At 38.1% G+C, this 26,320-nt stretch overlaps 4 protein-coding genes across 6 annotated transcripts; 1 reads left to right on the top strand and 3 right to left on the bottom strand.

Moving 5' to 3' along the window:
• Positions 1-3,735: 3,735 nt before the first annotated feature.
• Positions 3,736-7,055, bottom strand: LOC103703211 (zinc finger protein STOP1 homolog). The gene is made up of 2 exons (XM_008785992.4): positions 6,856-7,055; positions 3,736-5,665 (listed from the first exon to the last, which is right to left on the bottom strand). The coding sequence occupies exon 2, from the start codon at positions 5,450-5,452 to the stop codon at positions 3,947-3,949; it is 1,506 nt and encodes a 501-aa protein (XP_008784214.2). The 5' UTR covers positions 5,453-5,665; positions 6,856-7,055; the 3' UTR covers positions 3,736-3,946.
• Positions 7,056-8,587: 1,532 nt separating this feature from the next.
• LOC103703213 (mitochondrial import inner membrane translocase subunit PAM16 like 2-like) lies at positions 8,588-20,740 on the top strand. Of its 3 annotated transcripts, XR_003384900.2 has the most exons (7): positions 8,588-8,789; positions 9,505-9,592; positions 11,698-11,828; positions 12,718-12,938; positions 14,706-14,783; positions 20,218-20,354; positions 20,449-20,740. XR_003384900.2 is itself a non-coding variant. In XM_008785993.4 (4 exons), the coding sequence occupies exons 1-4, from the start codon at positions 8,787-8,789 to the stop codon at positions 12,838-12,840; spliced, it is 345 nt and encodes a 114-aa protein (XP_008784215.2). In that variant the 5' UTR covers positions 8,588-8,786; the 3' UTR covers positions 12,841-13,099. The 3 variants fall into 3 exon arrangements, 1 of the variants encoding a protein (XP_008784215.2); XR_003384901.2 differs by lacking the exons at positions 20,218-20,354; positions 20,449-20,740 and having other exon boundaries at positions 14,706-15,042; XM_008785993.4 differs by lacking the exons at positions 14,706-14,783; positions 20,218-20,354; positions 20,449-20,740 and having other exon boundaries at positions 12,718-13,099.
• LOC103703260 (GRAS family protein RAM1-like) lies at positions 16,139-20,218 on the bottom strand. The gene has a single exon (XM_008786040.4). It carries the CDS (start codon positions 17,718-17,720, stop codon positions 16,305-16,307), a length of 1,416 nt encoding a protein of 471 aa, XP_008784262.3. The 5' UTR covers positions 17,721-20,218; the 3' UTR covers positions 16,139-16,304.
• A 1,813-nt stretch (positions 20,741-22,553) lies between the features above and the next one.
• Positions 22,554-24,489, bottom strand: LOC120112249. Its single transcript, XM_039131118.1, has 3 exons — positions 23,998-24,489; positions 23,020-23,127; positions 22,554-22,753 (listed from the first exon to the last, which is right to left on the bottom strand). Exons 1-3 carry the CDS (start codon positions 24,289-24,291, stop codon positions 22,640-22,642), a joined length of 516 nt encoding a protein of 171 aa, XP_038987046.1. The 5' UTR covers positions 24,292-24,489; the 3' UTR covers positions 22,554-22,639.
• Between the last annotated feature and the right edge of the window lie 1,831 nt (positions 24,490-26,320).

Below are 26,320 nucleotides of genomic sequence, written 5' to 3'. Positions count from 1 at the left end.
CAAGTGTCATTGTCTTCATTGGACCACAAACATCTGAATGCACCAGATCAAGTGCATTTGGTTTTCTGGAAGGAGGGGATGCTTTGAAGGAAACTTTGTTCTGCTTACCTGCTAAACAGTGAGCACAATTTCTTAGATGAGTACTCTTCACTCCATGTAGTAGTCCTTTCTTAGCCAACATCGATAAGCCTTTCTCACTCATGTGACACAGTCTCTTGTGCCATAACTCAACTGTATCTTCATTCTCCACTGCATTGATAGTGGTTCTGGAGAGCCCTGTCTGTAACAAGTATAAAGTTGAGTGCTTTTTACCTGTAGCCACAACCAAAGCTCCTTCAGTGAGCTTCCATCTACCATCAGAGAAAGTATTGCAGAATCCTTCATCATCAAGTCTACCCACAGAAAGTAGGTTGTAACGGATGTCGGAAATATGTTTCACATTTTTAAGAACCAACTTTGTGCCATTGTTGATTTCTAAACAAACATCGCCTACACCGACAACTTTGGCTATGCCACTATCTCCCATTTTTACAACCCCAAAATCACCAGCTATATAGGTTGAAAAAAGATCCCTCCGCGATGTAGCATGAATAGAAGCACCACTGTCAACTACCCAGCTCATCTCATGACATGCAAGATTAACAACATCAACATCACAAGCAATAAGAAAGTTTTCAATAATGGAAACCTGATCTTTATCATTATCATCTTTCTTCTTATCTGTATCTTTGTTTTGCTTGTTTTCCCTCTTCAGCTTCCGACAATACTTCTTGATATGCCCCTTTCCACCACAATGATAACACTCAACATTAGCGAATTTATTGGACTTACTTCTGGTCTTGCCTCTGTACTTCGAATCTCTGCTTTTACTTCTCCCCCTCGTCTCAGTAACTAAGACATCTGACTGTGAAGAGGAACCCTGTGATTTTCGTCTCATCTCTTCATTCAGAATACTACTCTTAGCTAAATCCATTGAGATAACACCATTCGGGGCTGAGTTAGATAAAGTTGTTTTCACTGTCTCCTACGAGTTCGGCAGAGTGCCTAGAAGCCATAATCCCTGTACCTCATCATCAAAATTGATACCCATTGTGGCCAATTGATTAATGATCCCTTGGAATGTATTCAAATGATCTGTCATAGGAGTTCCATCCTGATACCTCAAAGACATCATCTGCTTTATGAGGAACAATTTATTATTTCCAGTTTTCCGGGCATACAATTGTTCAAGCTTGGTCCATAAACTGCGTGCATGTGTCTCTCCACTAATATGATTCAAAACATTGTCATCTACCCATTGCCTGATATATCCACACACTTGTCGATGGAGCAATTTCCACTTCTCGTCAGTTTTATCATCAGGTTTCATAGTAGAAAATACCGGTTGATGATAACCTTTCACATAGAGAAGATCTTCCATCTTTTCTTTCCATGTATGATAATTAGTACCATTCAGATTAATCATTCTAGCAGTATTTGTTTCCATTGTTGACACAAGATAAAACAATTCAACAACCTCGCTCTGATACCACTTGTTGGGATTCGGAGGTAACAACAAACAAGATAATTAAAGCACAACGGAATCAACAACTCTCCCACCTTGTGTAAACCTGTTAGAAAACAAACAACTAGAGCCAATCCACCTAATATATATATATATCAAGGCATTCACAAATACTTAGCTGATCAGAAAAATAAAACACAAAAGGAACACCAAATTTTTACGTGGAAAACTTCCCCAATGTGGAGAGTAAAAACCACGGGACCGTAGTCCACCCAAAAACTTCCACTATCAACAAATAATGGGTATACAATCTATTCTCTCTAGCCAAAACTAGAGGCATATATCACCACATAATCTCAAGAACAATATTCTTGGCAAACATCAATTATAAGAGAGAAAGATTGAGAAGATCTCACATAAACAGCAGCCATGTTTCTGAAAAATCTGACTGTGATAGAAGACTGCAAATGGCTATCACACCGTACAGATTGAAGAACCATGTGTTGCGAACCTGCTGTCCAAATTTCAGCTCGATCGGACCACGGATCACCTCCCGATCGTCATTTGATCAAGACTGCGCGCTGAATATCAATTCTGCATCTTCTCCCCTGCCTCCCTCTATTTTTAATTCGTGGAAGACGGCTCACATACCCTGCATTCTCAACATAAAAGGTTGCCCTAATGGGCCTCACGTTTTGGGCCAAAAATAGTCCAACCAAATAGGCTAAAACTAATTAATTTAGCCCACATTTATTGGGCTAAGTCTCCTCCAACATAGGAGGGATAACCCAACAAAATGGTGGTGGAAAATCGATTATTCCTGGTGTCAAAGACTTTCTCAAGCTTCTTTGAAATTTGGAGCTTGTGGCCATTTTAGATTCTGATGTTTTGTCTTTAAAATCTTTGTGAAATTGCTTGAAACTTTCAATCAATAAATGCTCCTGCATATTGGTATGGATGAGGTTCTTTCCTCCATTAATTATCAGACACTTGGTTTGGAACCATTTTGATTCTTTTTCTCGCATTTGTTCCTTTCCTCTCTTGACAATGTAACTCATTTCTACCATTTATCTCTGTCGTAAATATGATTAATCTTCAATAAAAGCCGAGTGGCTCCTTTCTGCCTCCTCTTTACATCAAAAAAAAGTTTTGCAGCATTTGAGGAAAAGAAAAATCATGTCCAAGTTTCCAATATTTGCCTGGTGGATTTGTTGTGGCTTTTTAAAGAGAATCTCCAAAATGAATACATTATTTTCCAATCACAAACATCATAAGATCAAGTACATGGTGGAAAGGATTTTGAGGAGCATGCTTATGACAAGCTTTACGATACACTGCATTCAAATTCGCTCCACAGAATGCAGTTCAGCAGAAATCAAGTATGCAAAAGTTTGCTATAGTATGACAAACGCTTTAATAATTGTTTATAGGTCAACCATCAAATTACCATTCAGTTAGATCCCTCTCATCTATTCTTGTATTATCAGAGCCAGCCAACCTGGGGCTTTCCATTCATTAGAAATTGGCATCCTGGTTTGAGTAATATAAAAGTATACTTCTTCTAGCTGATGACTAACTTTATGCCACTAAATATAAAAAGAAAAATGAAATAAAGAAAACAAATTGCGCACAACCTGAGAGAATATGGCTATTTGGAATACTAAGAGGCACATTGACACTAATAGGTCTAGTTGCAGCAAAATATAACTCTGATCAATTATAATGCTGGAAAGCGGAGCAATATTTGTTGACAATTCTATAATATAACTCTGAGCAATATCCTAATTACTGAATGATTGTTTAATTATTCTTTTTTTCCCAGTTAATGAAATGATTGTTCGATGATTCTTTAATTTGGTGCTGTATTTCACCAATTATTCACTAATCATATTAGGAAAGCTGATAGCTTACATAATAATAATGCTAACCATGGTTGTTATTGATGGTTTTTGGTTGCTGCCTTTTTCATGATTTTTTTATATGAACAAATATACAAGTACATCTGTTGTTTGCATACTATGATTACTAGACCAAATTATCCAAATTCTTCCAGACTTTTGATGAATTTTCTTCATTCTTTCCAAATTCTAAATGTTTACCTCTGGCCACAATCCCTACATGCCTACATTGCACTTATGCTCCAGGTTAGTGCAAAAAATGTAGCTCGATTTCGATCATGCATGATGTGTCAAATGTTTAGAATCTGAACTTTTTAACTGCATCCATGCATGTAAATTAAAAGTATGCTAATAAGATAGGAGCATCATGGATGAAATATTCATAATGAACATAAAATAAATTATGTACAAAGAAGCACTAATTGAACATGAAATAGCTAACTTACAAAAGGTCCCCTACCAACAAATGTAAATAAACAGAGAAAGCTAGGGAAAGCATGTAAAGAACTAAAGACATGCTGCTGAGCTGTAAGATGTTTTCTAGTCACCGCCATTTTCCAAGGTGATCCAGATTCGAGTTATCTCCATTATTTTGGACAATGTTGCAAGGCTCAGAAGGAGAAAACCAACTTTCTGAGGCATCCAAAGCTTGTTGTGGACTGTCACCCAGTCCCCCATATTTAAACGAACCAAAGTTCATAGGGGAGAAATAGCAAGGATCATCATCAAGATCATCCACAGAGTTTCCGGGGAAGTTATGTCCCAAGCTACCAATTTCAGTTATTGTTTCAATGTTCCTCCCCTGATCTGTCACTCCTGAATCTTTGACATCACCCGTGGAGATCGCAGGGCTGTGGCCTGGGAAGAGATTGGCATGCCCCAACAGCTTGTCCTTCCTAGAAAACGACGTTCCACAAGAGCAAAGCCACCTATCACATCCACAGTGCTTTTCATGAGTCTTCAAATCTGCAAGAACAGAGAACTTCTTGGCGTTGCATCTACTGCAGGTGTAACTCTTGTCACAGTGGCTCCTCTTGTAATGGTTCTTCACACATAAAATTGTCTTCAGTGGTTGGAATTTCTCATGCTCTCTGTTCCTCTTGCAACCAACAATGGGGCATGAATACCTCTTTATGAGCACAGGCTCTGAGCTTGCTTCATTGCTTGGCTTTGCAAGGGCAGCCGGGGTTTTGTACTCATCTCCATGGCCTCTCATATGCATCCTTAGGTTCGCAGACCTTTTAAATCCCTTTTTGCAGATTGGACAGAAGTGAGGGTGTGGTGCTAAAATGTCCTCCTTTTTTGGTTCCAAAATTTCATATGAGCCTGCGGGAAGATTTTCTCCATCCAGACTATCTTTGTGGACCTTCACATCATGGTGCTTGACAGGAACTGGCTTGATTCCTTCATTCCCAGAATCAGTCAAACTTCTGATCAAGTCTTTGTGTTCCATAACCACATTTTTCTCCGAAGAGAAGCCCTTGTTTTGTTGTAAAGTACCAGTCAAAGCAAAGCTAGGGGTAGAACCAACAGTCCCACCCATCTTCCCAACTGGAGGAGTATTTGACAGAAGTGTATTGTTGATTGACGGAAGAAGATTACCAACCGTTGAGATCAACTGAGATATGATGTAAGCCAGATCTGTGGTCACGAGCTGCTGCTTCACTGCGAGTTCAGTTGGTTGGATAGAGAATGGACCTTCAATATCAATGGCTGAATGGATTACATCCTGAACTTGGTGAATCTTTTGATCAATGAAGATAAGGTTGTTGAGCATTGCTCTTGGATCCCAATCCACTGCCTCACCCATTTGACTGTTAGCAAATGGAGCAACTTGATCTGGTGTTTTAACTACTTGCTCAGAATCGTAAGGCCATATGGATGAGAAGTCCAAATTCTGGGAGTACTTGGGGAATGACTGTCCACTTCCGGCACCATAGCTTAGACTTTTTCCACCAAATTGGGTGAACAGTTGGTTTGGATTAATATTTTCAGATTGGTTGCTCATAGAAGAGGAAGCTTCAGAAGTTGGTATTTGCATATGATCCATTTTAAGCCCTTCCTCACCTTTGTATTAGATGCAAACTCATTCAAAGTTTTAGACTACCTAAAGAAGAGCATGCGAAGGGGAAGCTTTCTTGAGGCCTGGCATAAGCTTGGATTGGCAGCATTGAGAAGAAAAGAGAGGCTAAGATTCTTGCTGCCGAACTACTCCTAATCAAGAAATGGATGGAATGTGTCCACTTGAGTTCCAGGTGGGTTGCTGCCATGATAAAAGCCAGATGAGAAGGAAAACAAAAGGAAAGTAGAAGAAAAAGAATAGGCTTTAAACAAGAAGATAAAGGAGAAATGCTGATGGCTTTCCTTTTGTAGTTTCTATGTCTTTCCAAATAACATGTTTCTCTTAGGAGCCACCCTCCTGCTTCCTCAAGGTCAATTTTGGAGAGAGGTGCTTCAGGTGGAGCAGGCTTTATTATCTAAAGTGCGTGCATTCATTGTAGCAAGCGGCGTTAGAGTTTTTGATACCATGGTTCCAATGGCAGAATTGCAGCATGGGAGGGATGAATTATGCTATATACACATTGCAGCCCTTCACAAATTTATTTAGACGGCAACTCTATGATGGTTATCAGATCACTTTCTGATCCACCTCCTGTTTTTTTGATGATATGATCCGCCTTTTGTTGAAGGTAGGCTGCATCCACTTCTATAGGATTGCTGGAGAATGATGCAATCCCTATTATCTATTGAGTTTTTGCACATTTATGGAGAAGCTAACAGTGCTGCCGAATGGATGGGATTATGGCAGCAACAAGTCTTTTTTCTTTTGACTATTAATTAGATTTAATCAAAACCTAACCTATGAGTTAATAAGAAACCTAGTCATTGATAGGTTCAACTCCAAACCTCATGAAAAGGTTTTTAAGTGCAAAACCCCGAAACCTGTGCAGTTCAAAATTTCTTTTATATAATCCTAGATCATACGTAACATTCATGTTGTATCTCATTATCAAAACTAAAATTTCTTTTATATAAGGGCCCTTGTTTCTCAACCAATTTAATCGGAGTCGCTCATTAATTTAAGAGCGTAATCAATCAGGATTCAAACAGAAAAAAATGTCCCCCCTGTTCACGTGATATCTTGTTAACTTTTAATCCTTGTTTCTCACAAACAGAGTTACATAGGTCAGTGATGCTTGTCTTGTTTTGTGGTGATCCAAAAAAAGACATCGAAAAAGCCCTCCATTCTAAATCAGTCGATCGAAATCCCTAATCTTGCGCAAAAACACACACACAAAAAACCATCAAAACCCCCCGAAAACGCAGCACATCAATTTCCCCACAAACGGATAACGAAAAAGCTACGATCTTTCCACATAAATCTCACCCAACAAAAAGTATTTTCCTCACATTTCAAGCACCAAAGCCCGAAAAGAAGAGGTTAAAAAATACCAATGACGAGGAGTACGACCCACAGAAGACGCATCAAGAGCGCCAGGAGAATCGAATGCGACGGACCTCATACCACCTCCTCCGATCAAAACCCCATCTCCGGACCGAGAATCCCTGCTTCGGCCAGAGCCCCCAACGCCTCCACCGAGCGCGGAGTTCTCCAGTCCCCGGCAACGAGCTTGGCTTCGTTCCATAAATAAAGGCTTAGAACGGAGGGAGGTTGGCTTTCCAGTATGCCTGCGAAACTCTGCATCTTAAACGATTCCAACCATGCTGTCGAGTACAAATCCACGCTGAAGGGGTCCTATTCGTGTCTTTAGCAGGGGAGTCGTTTAATTTGAAACGCTAGTAGGGGACATCAGAGCGGGTGGGGGGCACCGAAAACGCGTGAGGACGTTGGGAACCCATAGAAAGAAACGGCGTTCAGGTTGTATCTTTCGCGCGGAAGAATGATTGATCTTATTTCGCGACGTCTAACCATTGGACCGCATCCTGAACAGATCTCAAAGCAGATATTACAAGATCCAACGGTTGATGCCGCAAAAGAAGGAGAATCGTTCTTTCCCCCGAAAGATACAACCCAAACCCAAAGAAACGACAGCGCGACGTCCCAGTGGAGGGGGAACAAACTCCGAGAAGCCCCACGCCTTTGAGAGTGAGGAGAGAGAGCGGGCCGGCAAAGTTTCCGAGATGAGGATGCTTCACTGAGCTTCCCTAGGGCAAGTTATAATTGGCTTGCACTAAATGCCAAGGAGATAGACATCAACAAGTTGAAGCCATTCTAATCTTCTCAAATTGGAATGGATTTGATTGGATTGGGGAGATCCCATTCAAGCTTGGTTCACCAGCTTAACACAGGTAGGCAACCTAGACTCTCAAATCATTTAAGAAAACAAAGAAAAAAAAATCATAAGTAGCAGGGCCGGCCCAATTCTTAGGCGACTTAGGCGGTCATCTAAGTCTCCGGTTCAAAGAAGACTCACTACAGGAAAGGCCCTAAAGACAAAATGGAAAGAAAAAAGGCCTTCTATAAATTCGTTTAGGCTGGCTCACTGCAGGAAAGATCTTAAGCTCCCAAATATATTAGGCCGCGCCTGATAAGTAATTAAATTCAAAGCTCTTTCACTCGTGATACCCAAGTCTCCACTGGAACATCATCTTAGGCTGCTTTAGAAGTTTTTAGTTTCAAAACAATGATTTATTTCATTTCTCCAAATAATTTTTAAAATTATTAAAATTAATTTAAATGTGTTTGGTTGTTGAAAAGGAAGAGTTGAAAAAAAGAAAAAAAAAGGATGATAAAGAGAGAAAAAAGAATGGAAAGAGAGGGTGAAAAAGAGGAATTTGGTGATCAAAAATGGAATTTTCTTGAAACAAATAAAAGAGGGAAGAGTCATCAGGGAGGATCCAGGGTTCCCTGGTGTATTCAACGTATATTTCTAGAGAAATTGATATCATTTTTAAAATAATTAAATAATTTTAGAAAAAAAAATATGTAGGAAGGTCTAAGAAGAAATTAGTCTGCATAGAAAAATATATGCGGATAGGCGCACCTGAAAACCGGCTGGCCAGCTTAGATGCGTCAGTGGAGATATCCAGCGTGCATGAGCTTCCTATGGGCAAGTAGCTCCGCAGAGAAACGTTTATACGGAGTTCCGTACCAGAGAAATGCTGCAAAAATAAGCCTATAAAATTTCTCTGGGATATCCGCGGTAGATATAAATATCGCGGGCAGCCATGGAAGTCGAGGCCGGACCCACCATCGCCTGCCTCCTCCTTTTCCCCGTCCCCGCAGCTAGGGTTTCTCGCGTCCCCCCGGCCCCCGGAATCCCATCTCCTCCCCGATCGGAGTGAGGTTTCTAGGGTTTCGATCGGTTAATCGATCCGACGACGTCCCGCCGGAGCCAAACTGTCCGCATTCCAACGCAGCCATGGTACGTTTTCTCCTGTCTTTCTCTTTCTTTCTGGAATTTGGTTTCGTGGCTCGGGTCAAGGTCAGGGTAGGGATTTTTTTCTTTTTTGTGTCTGTGGATTCTTCCTGTTGCTATTCTTGGTCGAGTGGAACAAGGGTTTTGGTGGGAGAGAGACGACAGGAGTAGGTTGGGACCTGGTGTTAGACAAGGAATTACATGGTTACTCTCCTACATTCTCAAAATCAAATTTTGGCCAAACTATACGAACCATCATATTTTCTAAAGTAAGCCAGGAGAACGTTCCTAAAATCTCAAAGGCTGACTCGTTGCACCAAAATTTAGTTGCATTTCCTATGGCAAACTTCTATCTGATAGAAAGCATTAGTAATTATTAATTTCCTCATTGTACATTACAACTTACTTTTGTATCTATCATTGCCTTTGGCCATTGAATTATCGTGCCAAGACTATTCAATCGAGGATTTTAGGGCTTCTTGGTTGTGCTAAGATGAAATTTTGAAATTTTGGATTCATCGATAGGGGAGGCTAATTGGATTATTTATCCACGTAATAGTTGTTCGGTATAAGATAATAGTGAGGATTTTATTCATAGATGCTGACATAATTTTAACTTATCGAGGGCAGAAAGAAATGCATTCCTATTTATCACAGTTTATTTGCAGTCTTGACTACATATTTTTGATGCTTTATCTTGCATTTTCTTTCTTTAAAACAGGCTGCAAAGATTCTTGCCAACCTGATCATTATGGGTTCTGGGATATTAGGAAGGGCTGTTTTACAAGCGTATCGCAAAGCGCTAGAAAGTAAGTCTGGTGCCATACATCATTATTATTAATTATTATTGATTCATTTCTACTTGTATTTCTTTATTATGATCCTTGAAGGCTTGTGACTTTGGAATAGGAATGTTCTTCATACTTTCTCATCTTGTTATCCCCATTTTATGCTTCAGATACTGCGATCCCTCTTAGTAAGCTGGGACAAGAATTACTTTGTGATGTTTTTCCTATGTAACAGAACTACCTTTCAAATTTTCAAATGCTTTGAGAAGATATCATTATCAGAGCACTCCATCTTGTAGGCCCAAAGATGGTGAAAATGGAGGCCTTTTGGAATCCTTAAATATGGAAAAATACAGAACTAACAATTGAACTAGTGTTGAAATTTCTTCACATAATGTATGTGAGAAATTGCGTGTATGGTTGTTTGGTTACAAAAGTCATGCGCTCCCTTTATCCTGTAAAAGAAAAATAAACATTAAGCTTCATCATGTTATAAAAACTGGTTTGAAGACTTCACCATGATGATGTGGTGTTGAATAATGGTTGTTTGTTCAAGTTATAGTATGATAAGTACAGTATAATAGTTGAATGGCTGTTAAAGCAAGTAATGGTCAATAATTTAATGCTGAAATTGTTTCTTGTCTATAATTTGTTATTTATTCAACCAATTGTAAAATTCCAAATATAAAGTAAAGCTTTTAGAATAATATATCAAGAAAATCAAATCTTACAAAAAATAGATCATAAGGGAGAGTCTGGGCATCAAGCGTTGACTCCGTTTTGTGTGTGGCCGCATGCTTTGTATATCAAAGTGTTCACTAATCAAAACAATGTCAGAGAGAGAAGTATTTTTCATATTTGGTTTGGTCGATACATGTTGCCGGTTAAAAACCAGAATTGGTATGTATTAACGATGTTATGTTATGTACCAATAAACTTTCTTATTCCTGCCCAAAATTAAAAGTCATCTCCAATCTACGAAGTTTTAACTTGTTAATCTCTCGTGTTTCCAAGGCCATGTGACCTTATAATACGTTAAAGCTTCCATTCGTGCGCACAAATTCCATATAGAAGCAATGACAGTTTGTGATAGTGAGTTCCCTTTGCCCCTCCAAATCTAGTCCCATGTCTGCTCGAGTTAAAGTTGTTTTAGGAATGAAACCACCTCTGCCTCTGGTTGGCCTAGTGGTACAGCCACCAGTGTCGTATGAAGGAGGTTTGGGATTAGACCTTGTAGCGGACGGTTGGCGTGTGTTCACCTATGGGACAGGACACACTTTTCACTTGCAGAAAAAAAAAGAAGTTGGATAAACACTATATAGGATGACACATAATTCTTCCGAACATTAACAATAGAATGACAATAAGTAGAATATTATATTACTAGATTATAGATTTTCAAGTCTCAAGCTTGAGGGAAATGAGAGGAAATCATCTGTGGAAACATATATCTATAAGAACAGGCTAATCTAAGTGGAAAACATGTTTTTGAGGAGTCAGAAAATATGAAAAAATACATGATATTCCAGAACTTTAGTTATCAAGCAACAGATTTCAGAGCGAAAACTTGTTATTAAGGAAACTTCTCCGTTAACATCCTGAATCATGTTTTTGAATTTTAGAGAGAGAGAGAGAGAGAGAGAGAGAGAGAGAGAGAGATTTGTTAAATAATATAATCTTCATAATGGATATTGTTAATTCAATGTTGTATTTTATGAAAAGGGTTTCCTAATTGAACCGAAAAGCCTTCATCTTTGTCAAATAAGGTTAGCATTTTCTAATAATAAATTGTCACCTTGCATAAGCTTAAAAGTTTTCTATCTATGGTATTAAATATGTATCTTAAACATATACGTGCATTTTTGACTTGTTTTGCATGAGAAAGGCACTATACAATTCATGGATATGATCTGCACTGGCTGTTAGAGTTTGGGCAGATATCTTCTTAGTAATTGCTTTTTGATCAATATTCACTGTCCTTTTATGCTGTTACTACAGACAAATAGGTTGACATTTATGAAATTTGGCAATGAGCTGAAGATCATACAGTTGTCTTTATCTTTATAACACAACAGATGCATGCAAGCAGTGCTTTACTTTTTTTCTCTCTCTGTTTTTCTTGGCAGATGCTAATAAAACTGGTGTTGCAAATGAAACTATACAAAATATACGCAGAGCTAGTAAAGTCATGACTGAACAGGAGGCGCGGCAGATATTGGGGATTAGCGAGCAGTCAACCTGGGAAGAGGTTCTGCAGGTTGGTTTTTGATTCACATGTGTATTGCTTGATTGTTACAATTAGTGGCTGAGTGTTTTCTTTGCCTGCTGTATATATGCGATTGTTATTCTCCCATCCTGCACCTTTTCATGCAATAAAAGATTGATTTATTTTTTTCCATGCATTTTATCATTCTCGTATGTTGAATTTATCGGGAAGCATGGAATTTGACTGTACACTTGATGAATCTTCCTGATTTGAGTCACATCTCATGCTTAACACTCTGATAAGATGAAGTCAATTAACTCACTACCTTTGGAGTCGGGTGCAATGGAGCCGAGTCGAGTCGAGTAGCTAGAGGCTCGAACTTGACTCGATTCAAAATACTCAGGCTTCAAACTCGACTCGAGATCAATCGGGCCTTAATATTTAAGCTTGAGCTCTACTCGATCAAAAAAAGCAATACTCGAGATCGATTTGACTCGATTCGAATATTAATTGAGCTATACTCGAGCTTGAGTTCGAGCTTTAGTCATAATTAAAAAATATGGTTAAACAAAATATAACATAATATTATATTTTAAAATCTTAAATTAATAATATATATTATAAATAATATATTTATATACTCGGCGAGCCTTTGAGCTAACTATCTTGCTACTCGAGCTCAGTAAAAGTCGAGTTGAGTCGAGCTTGGATCCGAGTTGCACTTAAGCACCTCGCGAGCTGCTTGGCTCATTTGCACCCTTACTCTGGATAGTGAATCACTCATTTCTCACATACAGTGTACAGCAGCATAATTATTTTGGAATATTTAGTTGTGGTGGTTGCTATTAATAGAATTTGTACTGTGGTCACCTGGTCCAAGTCATATATCATATAAAATTTGGTATCTGAATCTGAGTCATTCATTTTGCCAAATTTGCAGAAGTATGATGGCTTGTTTGAGAGGAACGCCAAAAACGGGAGCTTTTACCTGCAGTCAAAGGTTCACAGGGCCAAAGAATGCCTAGAAGCTGTGTACCAAGGGAAGGGAGAGGGAAAAAGATGAAGTCTGCTAACCTTCCCCTTGTTGGGACTTCGCAATGCAACTGTTATCTCGGCAATGTTTTTATCACAGCCAAGATCTCCACTTCTATCAGTATGTTTGTATGTATCTTGGCCCTACTGTCATGGCTGATATAAATCAATAAAATTCAAAATATTGGTTGATACAGTATATTTATATCGGTTGATATTTTTCCAATTAATTTTTATTTCTTAAAAAACTTTCTTAATTAGTAAATCTTGAAATCAATGTTTGAATATAATTTCTAATCTCAGATTTATTATTTTGGCCAACATTCTGATAACTTGGTCTTTGAATATTGACTGGTGTATTGGAAAATCTCAGTTTTCTCCTCTCTTTTTTTCACTTATTATATTGGCCAAGATAAACCAAGATCCCTTCATCTCCATCTCGGCTGATAAAGCTAAGGCCTTCCCTTGCCTTAATAGAAATGCTTCATGTACTGTTTACTAGAAGATCAAGACCACCTTCCTCCTTTTCCAAAAAGTTCCCTACAATTTTGAATCAATGGCTGTTGGTGGAATTCCGCAATGGGAGTATTCCCCATATCTAGCTGAAAGTCCTCAAGTTGGTCACAACTTGAGGATAAAACAAAACTCCAAGCAGTGATACACTGTGCAGAACATAGACTTCTGTAGTCCTATGTCTATCTATTATTAGTGGATATTCGCCGGCCAGGAGCCGATTTGACCGCATTGATATCTTATTCTGACTTCCAAAATGGAATCCTTCTAATGTTGAATTTATTGGTGTTAGTGGAATGCGACGCAGGGCTGCCGGCGGTAGTACACTCTGTAATATTCCAAGACTCAATTGACCTGATAATATAGACCAGGAGAACAAGAAAAATTTGCTGTCTGAACCTTATTTTGCCGCGTTTGGTTGAAGAATTAGGCAAGGAATTCAGCATCAATTCTTTTGGAACATGTTCCATGAAGTTCAAACTTTTCTTTTCGAGACCAGCATAACTTTCTCAAGTGGAGTCTAATCTTTTCAGGGCGTATTCACACTCTTGAATGGCATGATGATACTTCTTTGGAGATTGCTCTATTTTGGTTTATATCCTTATCACCTGTCTGTGACAACAAAGTTTCTCACATTCCTAGCTAGATCCATACATGCAAATGTTTTACATGAACTGAAGAACAAATTATTGAAAACACAAGGGGCTGACTTACATCATAATAAGTTGGCTCAAGTCATAATAATAGATTAACTTGGATCCCTCAGGATGCGCATCATATTGTAAATATCAGAAGTGCATAATTTTAACCCCTTCATGATTTACAAAATAGAAACCCATAATTTCCTACAACCAACCAAATTTGCTGTACAATCTTCCTTGGTTCTGTTCTAATATTCTTGCTGATGTCTCCTTCCAAATAAATAAATAAATAAATAAAAATAAGCAAATATATAAATAAAATAAAATAAAAACCTGAAGTCTGTGTTCTGCAGCTCATACGATTGAACTTTCTTCTGGTTTATTTTACTGACGAACACTACTAACCAAGTAGGTAATTATGTGGAATATGTGAGTCCTGCTAGTGTCATGTAGAGAATACTTAAAAACAATTCCCATTATACTTAAAAAATGGCACCTTCTTACAGTTAAAAAATGGTACTTTCATTGTGATTATAATTTCTCAGGAAAAAAAAAATCATTCTGATTGTAAAACTCCTGGTCTCTTAATTGATTCCTCCCTTTGAGTTAATCATCATAATCTTTAGATTGATTGGAGTATTTCGAATAGGCGAATACTGTAATTCTGAAAAAAAAACATAAACCTGAACTCTGTCCCTTTCTGTTATGGCTAAACCGTGCTTGCCTCTTTTTTGTGTGGCAGATATGGATATAAACAAATGGCGTAAGCAAACTAATGCATTAGAAGATTGGCTGGCAATCTGATTCAGACCAAAGCAAGGTACCGATACAAAATTTGATTTCTATCATTTGTTTTCAGAATAGTGTTAACACAATCCTTCCCATGCGAGTAATGCTACTCAAATACACTCTTCTCTTAACAAACTTAGCAAACAAGATACTTTCCAGAATGAATCTTCCTTCCTTCAATTTTACACGATTTTCTGTTACCATGAGATTATCCATGTTGACTAATTGTATTGGAGGATTGGTTGTCGCATAAACTTTGGGAAACATGGAGCAATAAGATTGTTCATTTTAACCCTCTTTGGATGACAAATCTTAATAACGTCGATCCTGACTTGATAGCTTTTAAAAAGTATATGCTCCTACATGTAAATGTTATATGACATTATATGACATAAGAAAACCAATATATCTAGCAAAAGATTCTCCGGCCATACTCTGATGGTTGAACCTATGAAGATGTCCAGGGGAACTTCCACTAATGATATCCTGCGAATCTTGATTAGGTGGAATATAATATATTCGTGAGCCACTCATACATGATGCATGCTTGTTTGAATTGACTCAAATACTTAAGAATAGGTCATTCGAAGCATATAAAAAATAAAAATAAACAGCATATAAGCCATCTCTATCTATACCAACTACCTCTTCGTCAGCCCCATTGACATATTCCAAGCTGGAAGGTTTGCAAAAGTCACAATCTTAATCTATGATAACTTTCATAATCAGAAGATTAGAATCATTTGCTTGATACATTTCTATTTGCTTGATCTATTTAGACCGAGGTACATTTCTTAAAAAAACTCTTGGTTGCTTAAGCCCAAGACTAAGTTGTTAGATGACATTAGTTGCAATCTAGATGTAGTGTGATCTGTCTTGGCTCCCAATCAATATGAAATTGAGATCATGTTTTTGTGCAAATTGAGATTTTTTTTTTTTTTGTCTCTGTCTTTCAAAATGAGTAAATTCAGATTGTTATCATTTATGTGCAGCTACTGTATCCAAAGTCATTTTCAATTCTCTCTCGGTAGGAAACCACAAGTTGTTCTTTTGTCGAGACTGTCAATTGTATCCAAAATAATTTCCAAAGCTGGCATCATTATTAGGCATACAGGTACACAGAAAAAGGGTGTCCCTAGCATCTGAATCTACAAACAGATAGTTTCTACTGTTCCATTAGTATCTGAATCTGAATTGCTCCCTGATTCCTCAGTTAATCGTCATAGAAAATCAGCTAAAATGAGAATTTTCACAGGATTGCTCTCAAGAGTTTATAGCAAAGAATTCCATTCCTTTAAATTCTATCCATCCAGAAACCACTCCATCTACAAAAAAGCTGAGTCTTCTTGCACAACATAATGAAACTCAAAGAATTGAAATGGTGGAGAAATCAAAAATATATCCAGTTGTTTCATTGATGCTTTGGACAATTGAGATCCGTGATATTGTATAGGACTGGGATAATCTTTCTTTGAAAAATCTACATTGAGGGATAGAAATAACCAAATACCAATCAATACTTAAAGAGTAGAGGGTGGAGATGTTTAACCATCTACAAACTGCATCCAGGTGAGTGATTAGGTGACCGTATGCAGTGCCATGCAGAAACTGTTGTTAGAAGCCTATCTTGCCATCCTAAAGATATTGCACGCCCTTCATCTCTCTCAGAAATTCGAAACCCACCGGCGCCACCATCATGTCCTAGACTTGAACAGTGGCTCTTGATCTTCAAGAGCAGCTTTGCTTGGCTCACAGACGTCGAACTCAACTTTATTTCTTCGAAACCGAAGCTCTCCATCTTTCTCTTCCATGTATCCAACCTCTCGGACATCAAATGCTTCTCCTCTTCCTTCTCCTCGTTAGTCATGGCAGTCTTGATCTCTCTGCCCAGATGGTTCTTCTCAATGCTCAGCCTCTCTACGCTCCCAGACGGGAGGCAGTCATTCAACGAGTCGAACATGGCTGCATAATAATGTAAAGACTCCGTAAATCTCGATAAGAAGCTTTGTGGGCTTTGGCTACCTTCTTTCCCTACCAGAACCACCACAGATGGATTCAGCGAGTGGATAGCCATCAATGTATCATATACCTCCGAAGAGCTTCTCAAGTTTTGCAGGTAAAAAACCAGGTTCACGACAAGCGTCGCATCCTTTTCGATCTTAAAATCACTGCTTTTCGAACCTGTCAGCAGCCCTTCAAATTCGAAAATCAGGTTGCGACAGCCCTTGGTGAAATTGGCAAGCCTCGTTTCGGTTTCCTTGAGTTCCTCAATGCTTCTACCAAATCCCATAATTCGAAGAGAGATGGGCTTGCTGCCTGTGGCCTTATCAGATAGCGACTGGATTAAAGAAGGCCATTGGAATCCATACGAGACATCGAAATCTACGACATGTAGCCTTCTTCCATTCTTCATCTCTTCCTTTTCAAAGGCCTCAATTATTGCTTGGTTAGCAGTGAAATGAGCAAACTGGTAGTACGGGGAAGCCTGGTAGAGTTGGGTAAAGGCTGAAAATTCTTCTTCTGGCGTGGGGTGGGCCATGATCGTTCGGTAGAATGGAGACCTTCCTGTTAAAAGTCTGGCGGCCAAGCCATCTATGAAGTAAGCTGCGACCCGTTGGATTGGATCACCATGCAACGAGACACGATCGTACAACTCATGCAAGGCATCAACGGCTGAGCTTATATCGTTTGCGTCAGCTGCGGTGGCAGCCACGAGAAGCAAATGAGTCAGTTGCAGACGATTTCCATCCTCCAAACCATTCCTTCTGGGGTCTGCTCTTAACATCCTCTCCCTTGCTTGAAGCAACCCAAAGAACTTCTTATCTAAGACGTCTTGCATTAAGGTACCGCATGCCATACTATTAGATTCTCCTCTTCTCTGCTTCCTCTTCTCTGCAGTGCTCGAACACCAAGTGCTGCCAATTCCCAAGTCAAGACCTGGCATCTCCTCTCCAATATCTTCTTGCATTCTCTCTCTCTCTCTCTGTTTCTCTGTGAGTTGCGGATGCAGATGCACAAGAGGAGAGAGGGTGCAAGAGATGGCAATGGAAGGAGTAATTAGAATTGTAAGGGAAGTGGAGAAAGGAGATATATGGAAAATTCCTTTGTGTCACCAAAGGAAGAGAGGAAGGACTTGGCTTTGCCTTCTTGGGCATATATATAAAATAAAGGCTCTTTTGAATGAAGGATATCTTCTTGCCTTGATATTTCTTTTTCTTCTTGTCTTTGGATCGATATTCCTCTTGGATTCCGAGGTTGAGACGGTGGGTGGCGTTTTCTTCTCGTTGTTTTGTTCTACGTTTTCCTATGGTCTTGGTTTTAATGAGGGGCTCCCTTGAGGAGTGAGAGAAGTGGTTGGAATTAGAATGTTTCAAAAGATGCCGTGAGGCAGTCGACCAAGAACAAAGAGGGAAGGAAAGAGCTGGGAATCATCACTTTGTCTCCACACGACTTGTCGCCTTGTCCCGCTTTCTAGAAGCAATCCCTCCCCCTTCAACCGATTATCTTATCCCGTATATTATTATAAGCTCTTTTCTTCCAACCTTTTCAACCACCAGCCCTTCTTCGTCCCCTCCAAAACCTCGATAGCTGAGAGCAGTGACAGGATACCGTGGGAACGGATATGCTGCTTGGTTTTGTTATATATTACCCACAACCTGCAAATAACAAGCACCGAAAAATAGTTCTACTCTTTTTATTGCTATTGTTATTTTTAATCCGAATTTTTTTCCAACAATCTTTGTAACAATCAGAACTTCATCTAAAAAAAACTAACCGAAAGCTATTATTTCGATTCTAACGAATAACCGACATGGGACTAAATATACGCCCCGCAGTGTCTTATACTCTACATAGGTTATAAATCGGGTTCGCTCTGATACCATTTGTTACAATTCAGAAACTCATCCAAAATAGCTAGCTAGAAGGTATTATTTGGGTTCATTGATCCTGTATAAGCATCCAAGATCTATTCCACGAATAACTGATGTGGGACTAAATAAATGTTTGCATGGGTCCTCATAATTTTTACCTAAATTCTAATCTGTCGGGAGTCCTTCCACACCTGAGTTCAAGTCCACAAAATGGGATCGTAAAAGATATGTTGATTGCGCCTTGAGGCAAAAAAGAATTTGAAGCGCCATGATTCAGGCTTCTCCTTTCGTACAGAATCATCAAATGTGACCCAACACAAAGAATGGAACCAAGGCTTTTGTTACTGGAGAATTCAACCCTTGGAACCCCGTTCCTTCGACCCAAAATAATGATTCATAGGAACAAAAGAAGTTTCAAAGACTGTCGTGCTGATTCGCTTTGGAAGCCGCCCCCGGTGCCTTTGAAAATTAAGTATTTCCTCTGGCTCTGCTTGAAGCATAAACTCCATACCGAATATAATCTCAATAGAAAACTCAACAAGTATTTCCCTCCTCTGTGAGATCCTGCCGAATCTATTGATCATGTCCTCATTCAATGCCTGTTTGTCATGGAGATTTGGAAGGCAATTTGCCGCCATCTTCGACTTGGAGAAGAAGTCACCTGTCGAAGAACCTCCAATCAACTGTTTCATGTTGATCGCCGCAGTTTCGTTGGTCTACTGGAAGGAAAGAAATACGAAGACCTTTCTTAACAAGAAATCCTCAGCTGTTGACGCTGCTCTCAGTAGATCCAGACAATCTAGTGGAATTATCCAAACAATCGCTAGAGAGAAAATTAACACTCTTTCTTATTAAAAAAATAAGATATATTTAATAATTTAGATATTATCGAAGAAAGAGGATGGATGGCCAATGCCTCAGCCAAATATGAACTCATTTTGGTTGTTGTATCTGTGACCTGTTGAGAAAGCTGTAAATTTTGTAGGTATTTGGCTTCAATCTTGGATGATTGAACTTTATTATGAGAAGAGATCTATTTTTGTTGCTTTGCGAACCAAATTAGAATAAATATAGTTGTTTCTTTTCTGAACTTGTGTTTGTTTTTTATTATTATTATTGAAAGAAGCAAACATTTTTTGGGGTATTTTTAGCTTCAATTTTGGATAATGAAACCTTAGAGCTTGTAACTTGCTAAAGCCAATTCATAACCTCTTTCTCTGTGAAAGTATTGCTGTTGGAAGGACGAGAATTGGTAATGTTAACTCATTTAAGCTGGAGACTAAGGAAGACTTGAATGTTTCTCATTTAAGCTGGAAACTAGGTCCATTTGTCGATAAGTTGTGTCGCATGATCATGTTCTATTGAAAAACATACACTTCTGAAGTAAAAATCATTATTTTCAGAAGTGTATGTTTTTCAATAGAACATGATCATGCGACGCTACTTATTGATAACTTCTGTCTCGATTCTTGTTCTGATGAAGATGGGTTCTATTATCCTGATGATGATGAGTAGTATTATTAACAAATTGTATGGGTATATGATTTGGAAAAGTTTGCATATGCTGGTGTTTTAAATTTTGCAAGGGTTCAGCTTGAAGGCCTGGAGAGTGCAATTTATTTCAAAATTCAGTAGAATCTGAAGTCGCACAAATGTCGTATAAAATAAGTCCAAGTCATTATTCATACATTTTCGTGGGGGAATTCGTGAGTTCAGCTGCAATATTTTCTGTAGGTTCTCTTTGTTCTAATACTCTGTTCGTTTTTATAATAGTATCGCATGCTATATTTCCACTTTACAGTAGACTTTGGCCTATTGATGCAGTTTCTGTTTGCCAGAGGCAAAAAAGTGATCCAATTCATGTTTATGAGGATCTTGAGGCCAGTAGGAAGCCATCGAGCTTTGAAGACATTTATCGGTTGCCATGCCAAAGATGATGCTCGATCGGCATATGCTGGCACACTGTTTCATAAAAGCCATGCCGGCGTTTATGAGGTTATTGGTAGGAAAGGTGGGAGCAATGCTGGACATTTATTCATTTGATGCTTGTATGCCTTGTTTTTATCCGGCCTTTGGTTATGTCGCAGGTTTCCAGATACATACTTATATATACATATATATATTTGTTCTGTTTCGATACGAATTGACTTCTGTAGCTACCATTGTCCAGTTTCAGACCAGTGTTATATGACCTACATCTGCAATTCTGCATTCAATGACTTCTTACCATAGATATTCAACAACAGCATTGTTTAACCAATATTTGCAAAAAGTAATTATATTATCTGATCAGTCTATGCAACCATGCTGCAATTCACAAATAGCAACCACAGGCCATTCCGAGAAAATGCTACATTGTTGCAAAGCTGTTCAGTTTTAACATAATTTGTTTGAGTTACTATGCCATACCACTCTGATGGTGATTAAAATTTGTCGAGTGGAATATTGTGAGACTGTCTTAGGAGCTGCTCAGGTTGCTGTAGAGGGTATACTGCTCTTTTGATGTTTGGTAGGATGAAAGAGACATGGAGACCCGAAAACAAAGGGAATGTTAGCCTCCATCAAAGATGATACAAGAAAATTAGCTTCTATCAAAGACGACACCCAGAGCATCAGCATGAATCAGATAATTTTTTCTATGTATGAACCACAAAAAGTATCATAGGAACATTATAACAAAATAAATAAATAAAAAGAAACGACAAAGAAACTTGAGGGATATTGACTACTGAGGGGGCGAAGAAAACCTTTATCATAAGTGTAACGGTTTTCATGCAGGGAAACATGAGAAAAATGCTCTGTGAAATGAAAACAAAAGCTTAGTTGTTTCACACCAAAAGTGCAGGAAAACTTTATCAGTTAAAGTCGACAAAATTTTATTAAAATCCTGTCTATAACTGCTGTTGAAAGATTCAAATTTTGGCCTCCTCCAAGTTGTCGTGACAACTGGGATAAACCAAATTGGCAAGAGATCGGAATTTTATCACTTTAATATGACGTAGAACAAATACATAAGCACCATCTTTAGATGCCATTGAAAGGAGAGGCACCCGGACTAGCATTAGTGATTCGGGTTCATGCACAACAGTTGTCATCATATCGATGGTTTCGCCCTGCCAAAATATGGTTGAATTTTAAATACAGTTCTTCTTAGTAAAAGATGTGCTTTGGATTAATTTATCACCATACCAACAGCTTGATCCAGACTAAATATGGTTGGACTAATTCTTGCATATAATTGGTTATGGAATTCAATGTTCTTCCATGTTGCAGAGGTCTCATCAATTATAATAAACTGTGGAAAGAGGAATTAGTGCCAATTGTAAGACTTCATTTCTGTCACTTCTCCGTCATCTTTTTATCTTTATTGTAGTCTTCTGTTTTTTTCTTTTCCAGGATGATATTTGGTCAGGTCTCTTCACAAAAAAAAAAAAAAAAAAAAAAAAACATCCATTCTTTCTTTCCGCCAAAATAGGCAATTTAATTGAGCCATCTGTCCCTTGTGGCCTTGTAGCTGATTACAAGTGTTAAAGATTGGAAGAGATATTTGAAGGTTATCTGGTGGTGGAGAGAGAGGCTAAGTTAGCTTCTGTCCTTTGTTGCTTTATTACCAAGACCTAGCAGACAACTAAAGCAATGAACATGTGTAACTTCTTGAGAGAATATTACCATGTGTAATTATCTTCCATTTCTCTTGAATTTCAGTAGTTGTAGGTTTTCATCAATTCGTAGGACCTCGTGAATCCTTGATCTACCATCTTATTTCATGGATGCATGCTATATTTTTCTGAGGGGCACAGGGAACAGGGATCAACCATTTCATTGAAATGAAGATGCATAGCATGCATACCTAAATGCCCATACATGACTTCAATGCACTAAGAACGTCAAATGCGATGGAAGATCCCATAAAACAAATACAAGGCATCTCAGATAGATTAATGTTATATATAAATATATCAGAATTATGACAAAAAATAGACTGCTAGAGGGATTTGAGACGTTCTCTTTTCTGTCAGAGGACTGTCATAGGAGATTCTTCGTCTTCTTCTTTATGAAACTTCCAAACTGAAGCCATTAGTCCTCGAGAGGAAGAGGACGAAGACCTGGTTTTTGCATTCCTTTGCACCTGCACCGTTCACAACAAACACTTTTAGAAAGAAATAACTTGAGTTAAATAGTATTTAATGTTCCAAAAACTAGTAGATGATGAAATTGTGGCACTGGCATCAATCCATTAGCTTTTACTTTATCCTTTTTCTTAAGGATAAAATATGCCCATTTACCAGTTTCATTTTACCAGGTGCAAAGCAAACTGTTCCTTTGGTTCTGTAAAACAGGAGCAGGAGAAAGAAGTACATATTTACTTTGTCTAGATTGACAAGCTCATTTTACCTTTTTGCCTGGTGCAACCTTCCCTATCTTCACACTTTTCAAGCTTTCTGGCCTGTTCTGCAGATACTCCTTTAGTTGGTTATCATCCATAGATTCTATCATACTAGTCTGCCTTCCCCAAAAAAAAAAAGCAAACTAAATTGATGAATGATATAAAAATATTTTTCAGGAAATAATATGTTGTTCAAATGGAGGACCAAGAGAAATATCCTTGTATTAGCACTATGAGTTTTATTTGGTTTGACAAAAATTTGGATCATGATGATAATAATGGAGAAATGAACATGTGGAGGATGACTCGTTAGTCAGATCTTAGTTATGGAGCGATTTTCCATTGATGAGAGCTTGTGAAATGTAATAATGTCATTTCTTGGTTTCTTAAAAAGCCACTTTTATCAGAAATTAATCAAGGACTTCATAGCAGCTTTTTTTAAAAAGCAGTCAAAAGATGTCTCTCAAAACAAGAAATTTGCCTCGTAGCTTCCCCCCAACACGCACCAAAAAATAAAACAAAGAAGAAAGAAATCCAAAGCAAAGGTTGTGCACTTAATCACCTTGTCCCCTGGTTCTTCAGTACATGGCATGAAAGAAAAGGCTGTGCATGCGTCAGCTGCTCTTGTTGACACTATCTTCATTAAAATGCTTGCATAACATATACCTTTTGATAATAAATGGTGGGAAACCAAAAGATTTTATTTTTGATACAATAACTTCTTAGTTATTGTTTGGAAATAGTGCATTCTTTTAGAAGAATAGAACATGGTAACCATGTTAAATTCATTTCCTTATTTTCTATTTTCAAGCATGATAGCATGAATAGAAGGGAAAAAGAAAGAAAGAAGAAGAATGAAAAGTATATAGTATTATTATTTGGTGAAACCTCCTGCCAGAAAATTGTCACACATGTTCAAATATAGAAATATTCAAGAGACGACTTCTTGGTAGACAGAGAACATTAATTGCAGCTAGCAAACCTACCCATGAAAGAAGCTCCTCTACTTCTCTTTCCATGGCTGCTTCTTCCCTGTCAATTAGCTCCTTCTTCTGCTGCCATGAAAGGACCTCCACTTCGGAGGCTTTCTTCTTCTTCTTCTTCTTTGATTCACTCTCAGACGACATCAGGGAGAAGGAGGTAATGGTGAACGTAGAACGACAGGCAGGGCTGGACTGTGGTATATATGGAGGGATGTCAAAAGTAACGGTTGGAAATGAGATGTTGATGCATAAATAAGATGACCAACAAAAGTTGGACTGAACACTGACTGATCTCATTTCAACAGTTTGGGATCTGGAAAAAAAATGTGACTACTTAGCAGCCTGCGATGCGGACGTCGGTCAAATCAGTTGGCATGGAGCAGGTGAGGAGATGGTCATTTGAACAACTCTTGCAGAATCCTCCAAATGAGCCGTTTATGATTATTGTATCCATATCATTACTTCTGAACTTCTCTTTTGGATGGTTAGCCAGTTTATATGTGACATTTTCCACACAAGTGGGAAGGGGATGCAGAAATGAACTAGAAGGAATGGTAAAGAGATTATCACAATTCCAAGATGTTTTAGATATAAAACTTATATGATGGATTCTGGTTTTCTGAAAAATCTAGGATTGAGAAAACAATGACCTCTACTGGCTCTTCCAAAGTAATCTCTTCCTCGGGGGCTTACTTAGAGGCTCAGGGGAGCCAAGGCACAAGGAATATGCCGTCTCTGCAGCCAGGTCAGTTGTGAGAGCCATCAGCCTAGCTCGTGATTCATGTTCTTTCTGAAGAGAAGAAATTAAGTGAGTAAAAGTTAGTTCAGAATTAATGTAGGCGATTCCGGTCGCTTGCGGTCAAGGTAGTATTGTTTCTTATCCATGGAAAGAGGGAGAAAATATTTGTTTAGAATTAATGGGTACCACACTATTAGCAAGGTATTTATTTACTAAGCTTCCCTGAATCTCGTGTTATGTTCCCATTTTCACGTCACGCCCCAAAATCGGGACATAACATGGCCGTACTATCGAAGACTAGAGCCTACAATGACAAGAAGCCAATAATATATTTAGCTTTTAAAAAATTATTAACTATAAATTTATAGCCAATTTAAAATACTAATATTCTTCTACAAAATCGTCAAGCTTGCTGGCACGAACTTTAAGTCTGGACTATCCCACTGACCTTATTCGCCTGAAGAGAGAAAAATAAAAATGGGAATATATGAGCGACACAACTCATTAAGTAAAGCTTACACTATTTTACTGGATCAAGCATAAGATTTTTCTATTCCAATGCATCATTTAAGAAAAATAGCAGATATTACAAAATAAAACATTTCATAGTATAGTATATTAAAACAAGTTATAAACTCAATCATGTATGAATAAATCATCCATCTTTCATAAACACAGTTCTAAGTTTGCAAATATATTCATAAATTATTTTTCACATCATTTAACCCTATCACACAGATATTCGTGCTATGGCACTATAACTTAAGATAAGGTTATTTTCGTATTCGATAAAATATTATACTTCGTATCCATTACTAACTTTAACATGTTGGTAGAAGGTTATTTTCATTGGATGCTAGTTCTAGGGTGTCGATTTTTCCAATTCTAGGAATCATATTATATAACTATCTAAGACCCATTAGAAAACTTATATCCTTTTCTTAAAATATATAAAATATAGATGAAAAATATTAAATGGCATGATCAGATTCATATTTCATAACAAAGCTATTTTTATTAAAATATTAATGAAACTATTTTTCATAATCGATCCAGAAGGATCATTGAACTCGATATAGACCACTTTGACCACTACGAGTATCCCAGAGGATCTCCAAACTCGATGTAAAGTATTTTAGCCACTACGAGTATCCAAGAGAATCACCAAACTCGATGTGGAATACTTTAACCATTACGGATATCTAGAAGGATTATTAGACTCGATGTAGAACACTTTGACCACTATGAGTAGGGCTGGACAAGGTTCAGAAATGAGATTGCCACATTGAAAAGTCGAGTTGCATGCCAAACTTTTGAAGGCCATAACATAGTCATTCTATGCCCGATTGAAATGATCTTTTTTTAAACTTAGGTATTTTTTTTAGATCTACAACTTTGGGCCAATCTCCAAGAAGGTTAAATCGGGCCGAAATTTCATTATTTAGGCTAGAAACGGATTGGTCAGAAAAAAAGATTTCTTTTTGGATAAGACTTTGATCGTGCCTAGCTCTCTATCCGAGAAGAATCAGAAGGAGCGACAGCAGGCAGAATTGACATAAAAGTCGAGATCTACCTTTTCAAAAATTT

The sequence above is a fragment of the Phoenix dactylifera genome, chromosome 10 (assembly GCF_009389715.1).
Source record: "Phoenix dactylifera cultivar Barhee BC4 chromosome 10, palm_55x_up_171113_PBpolish2nd_filt_p, whole genome shotgun sequence".
Classification (NCBI taxonomy): domain Eukaryota; kingdom Viridiplantae; phylum Streptophyta; class Magnoliopsida; order Arecales; family Arecaceae; genus Phoenix; species Phoenix dactylifera.
The sequence above is the reverse complement of the archived record's forward strand: the minus strand, read 5'-3'. Positions and strand labels throughout refer to the sequence as shown.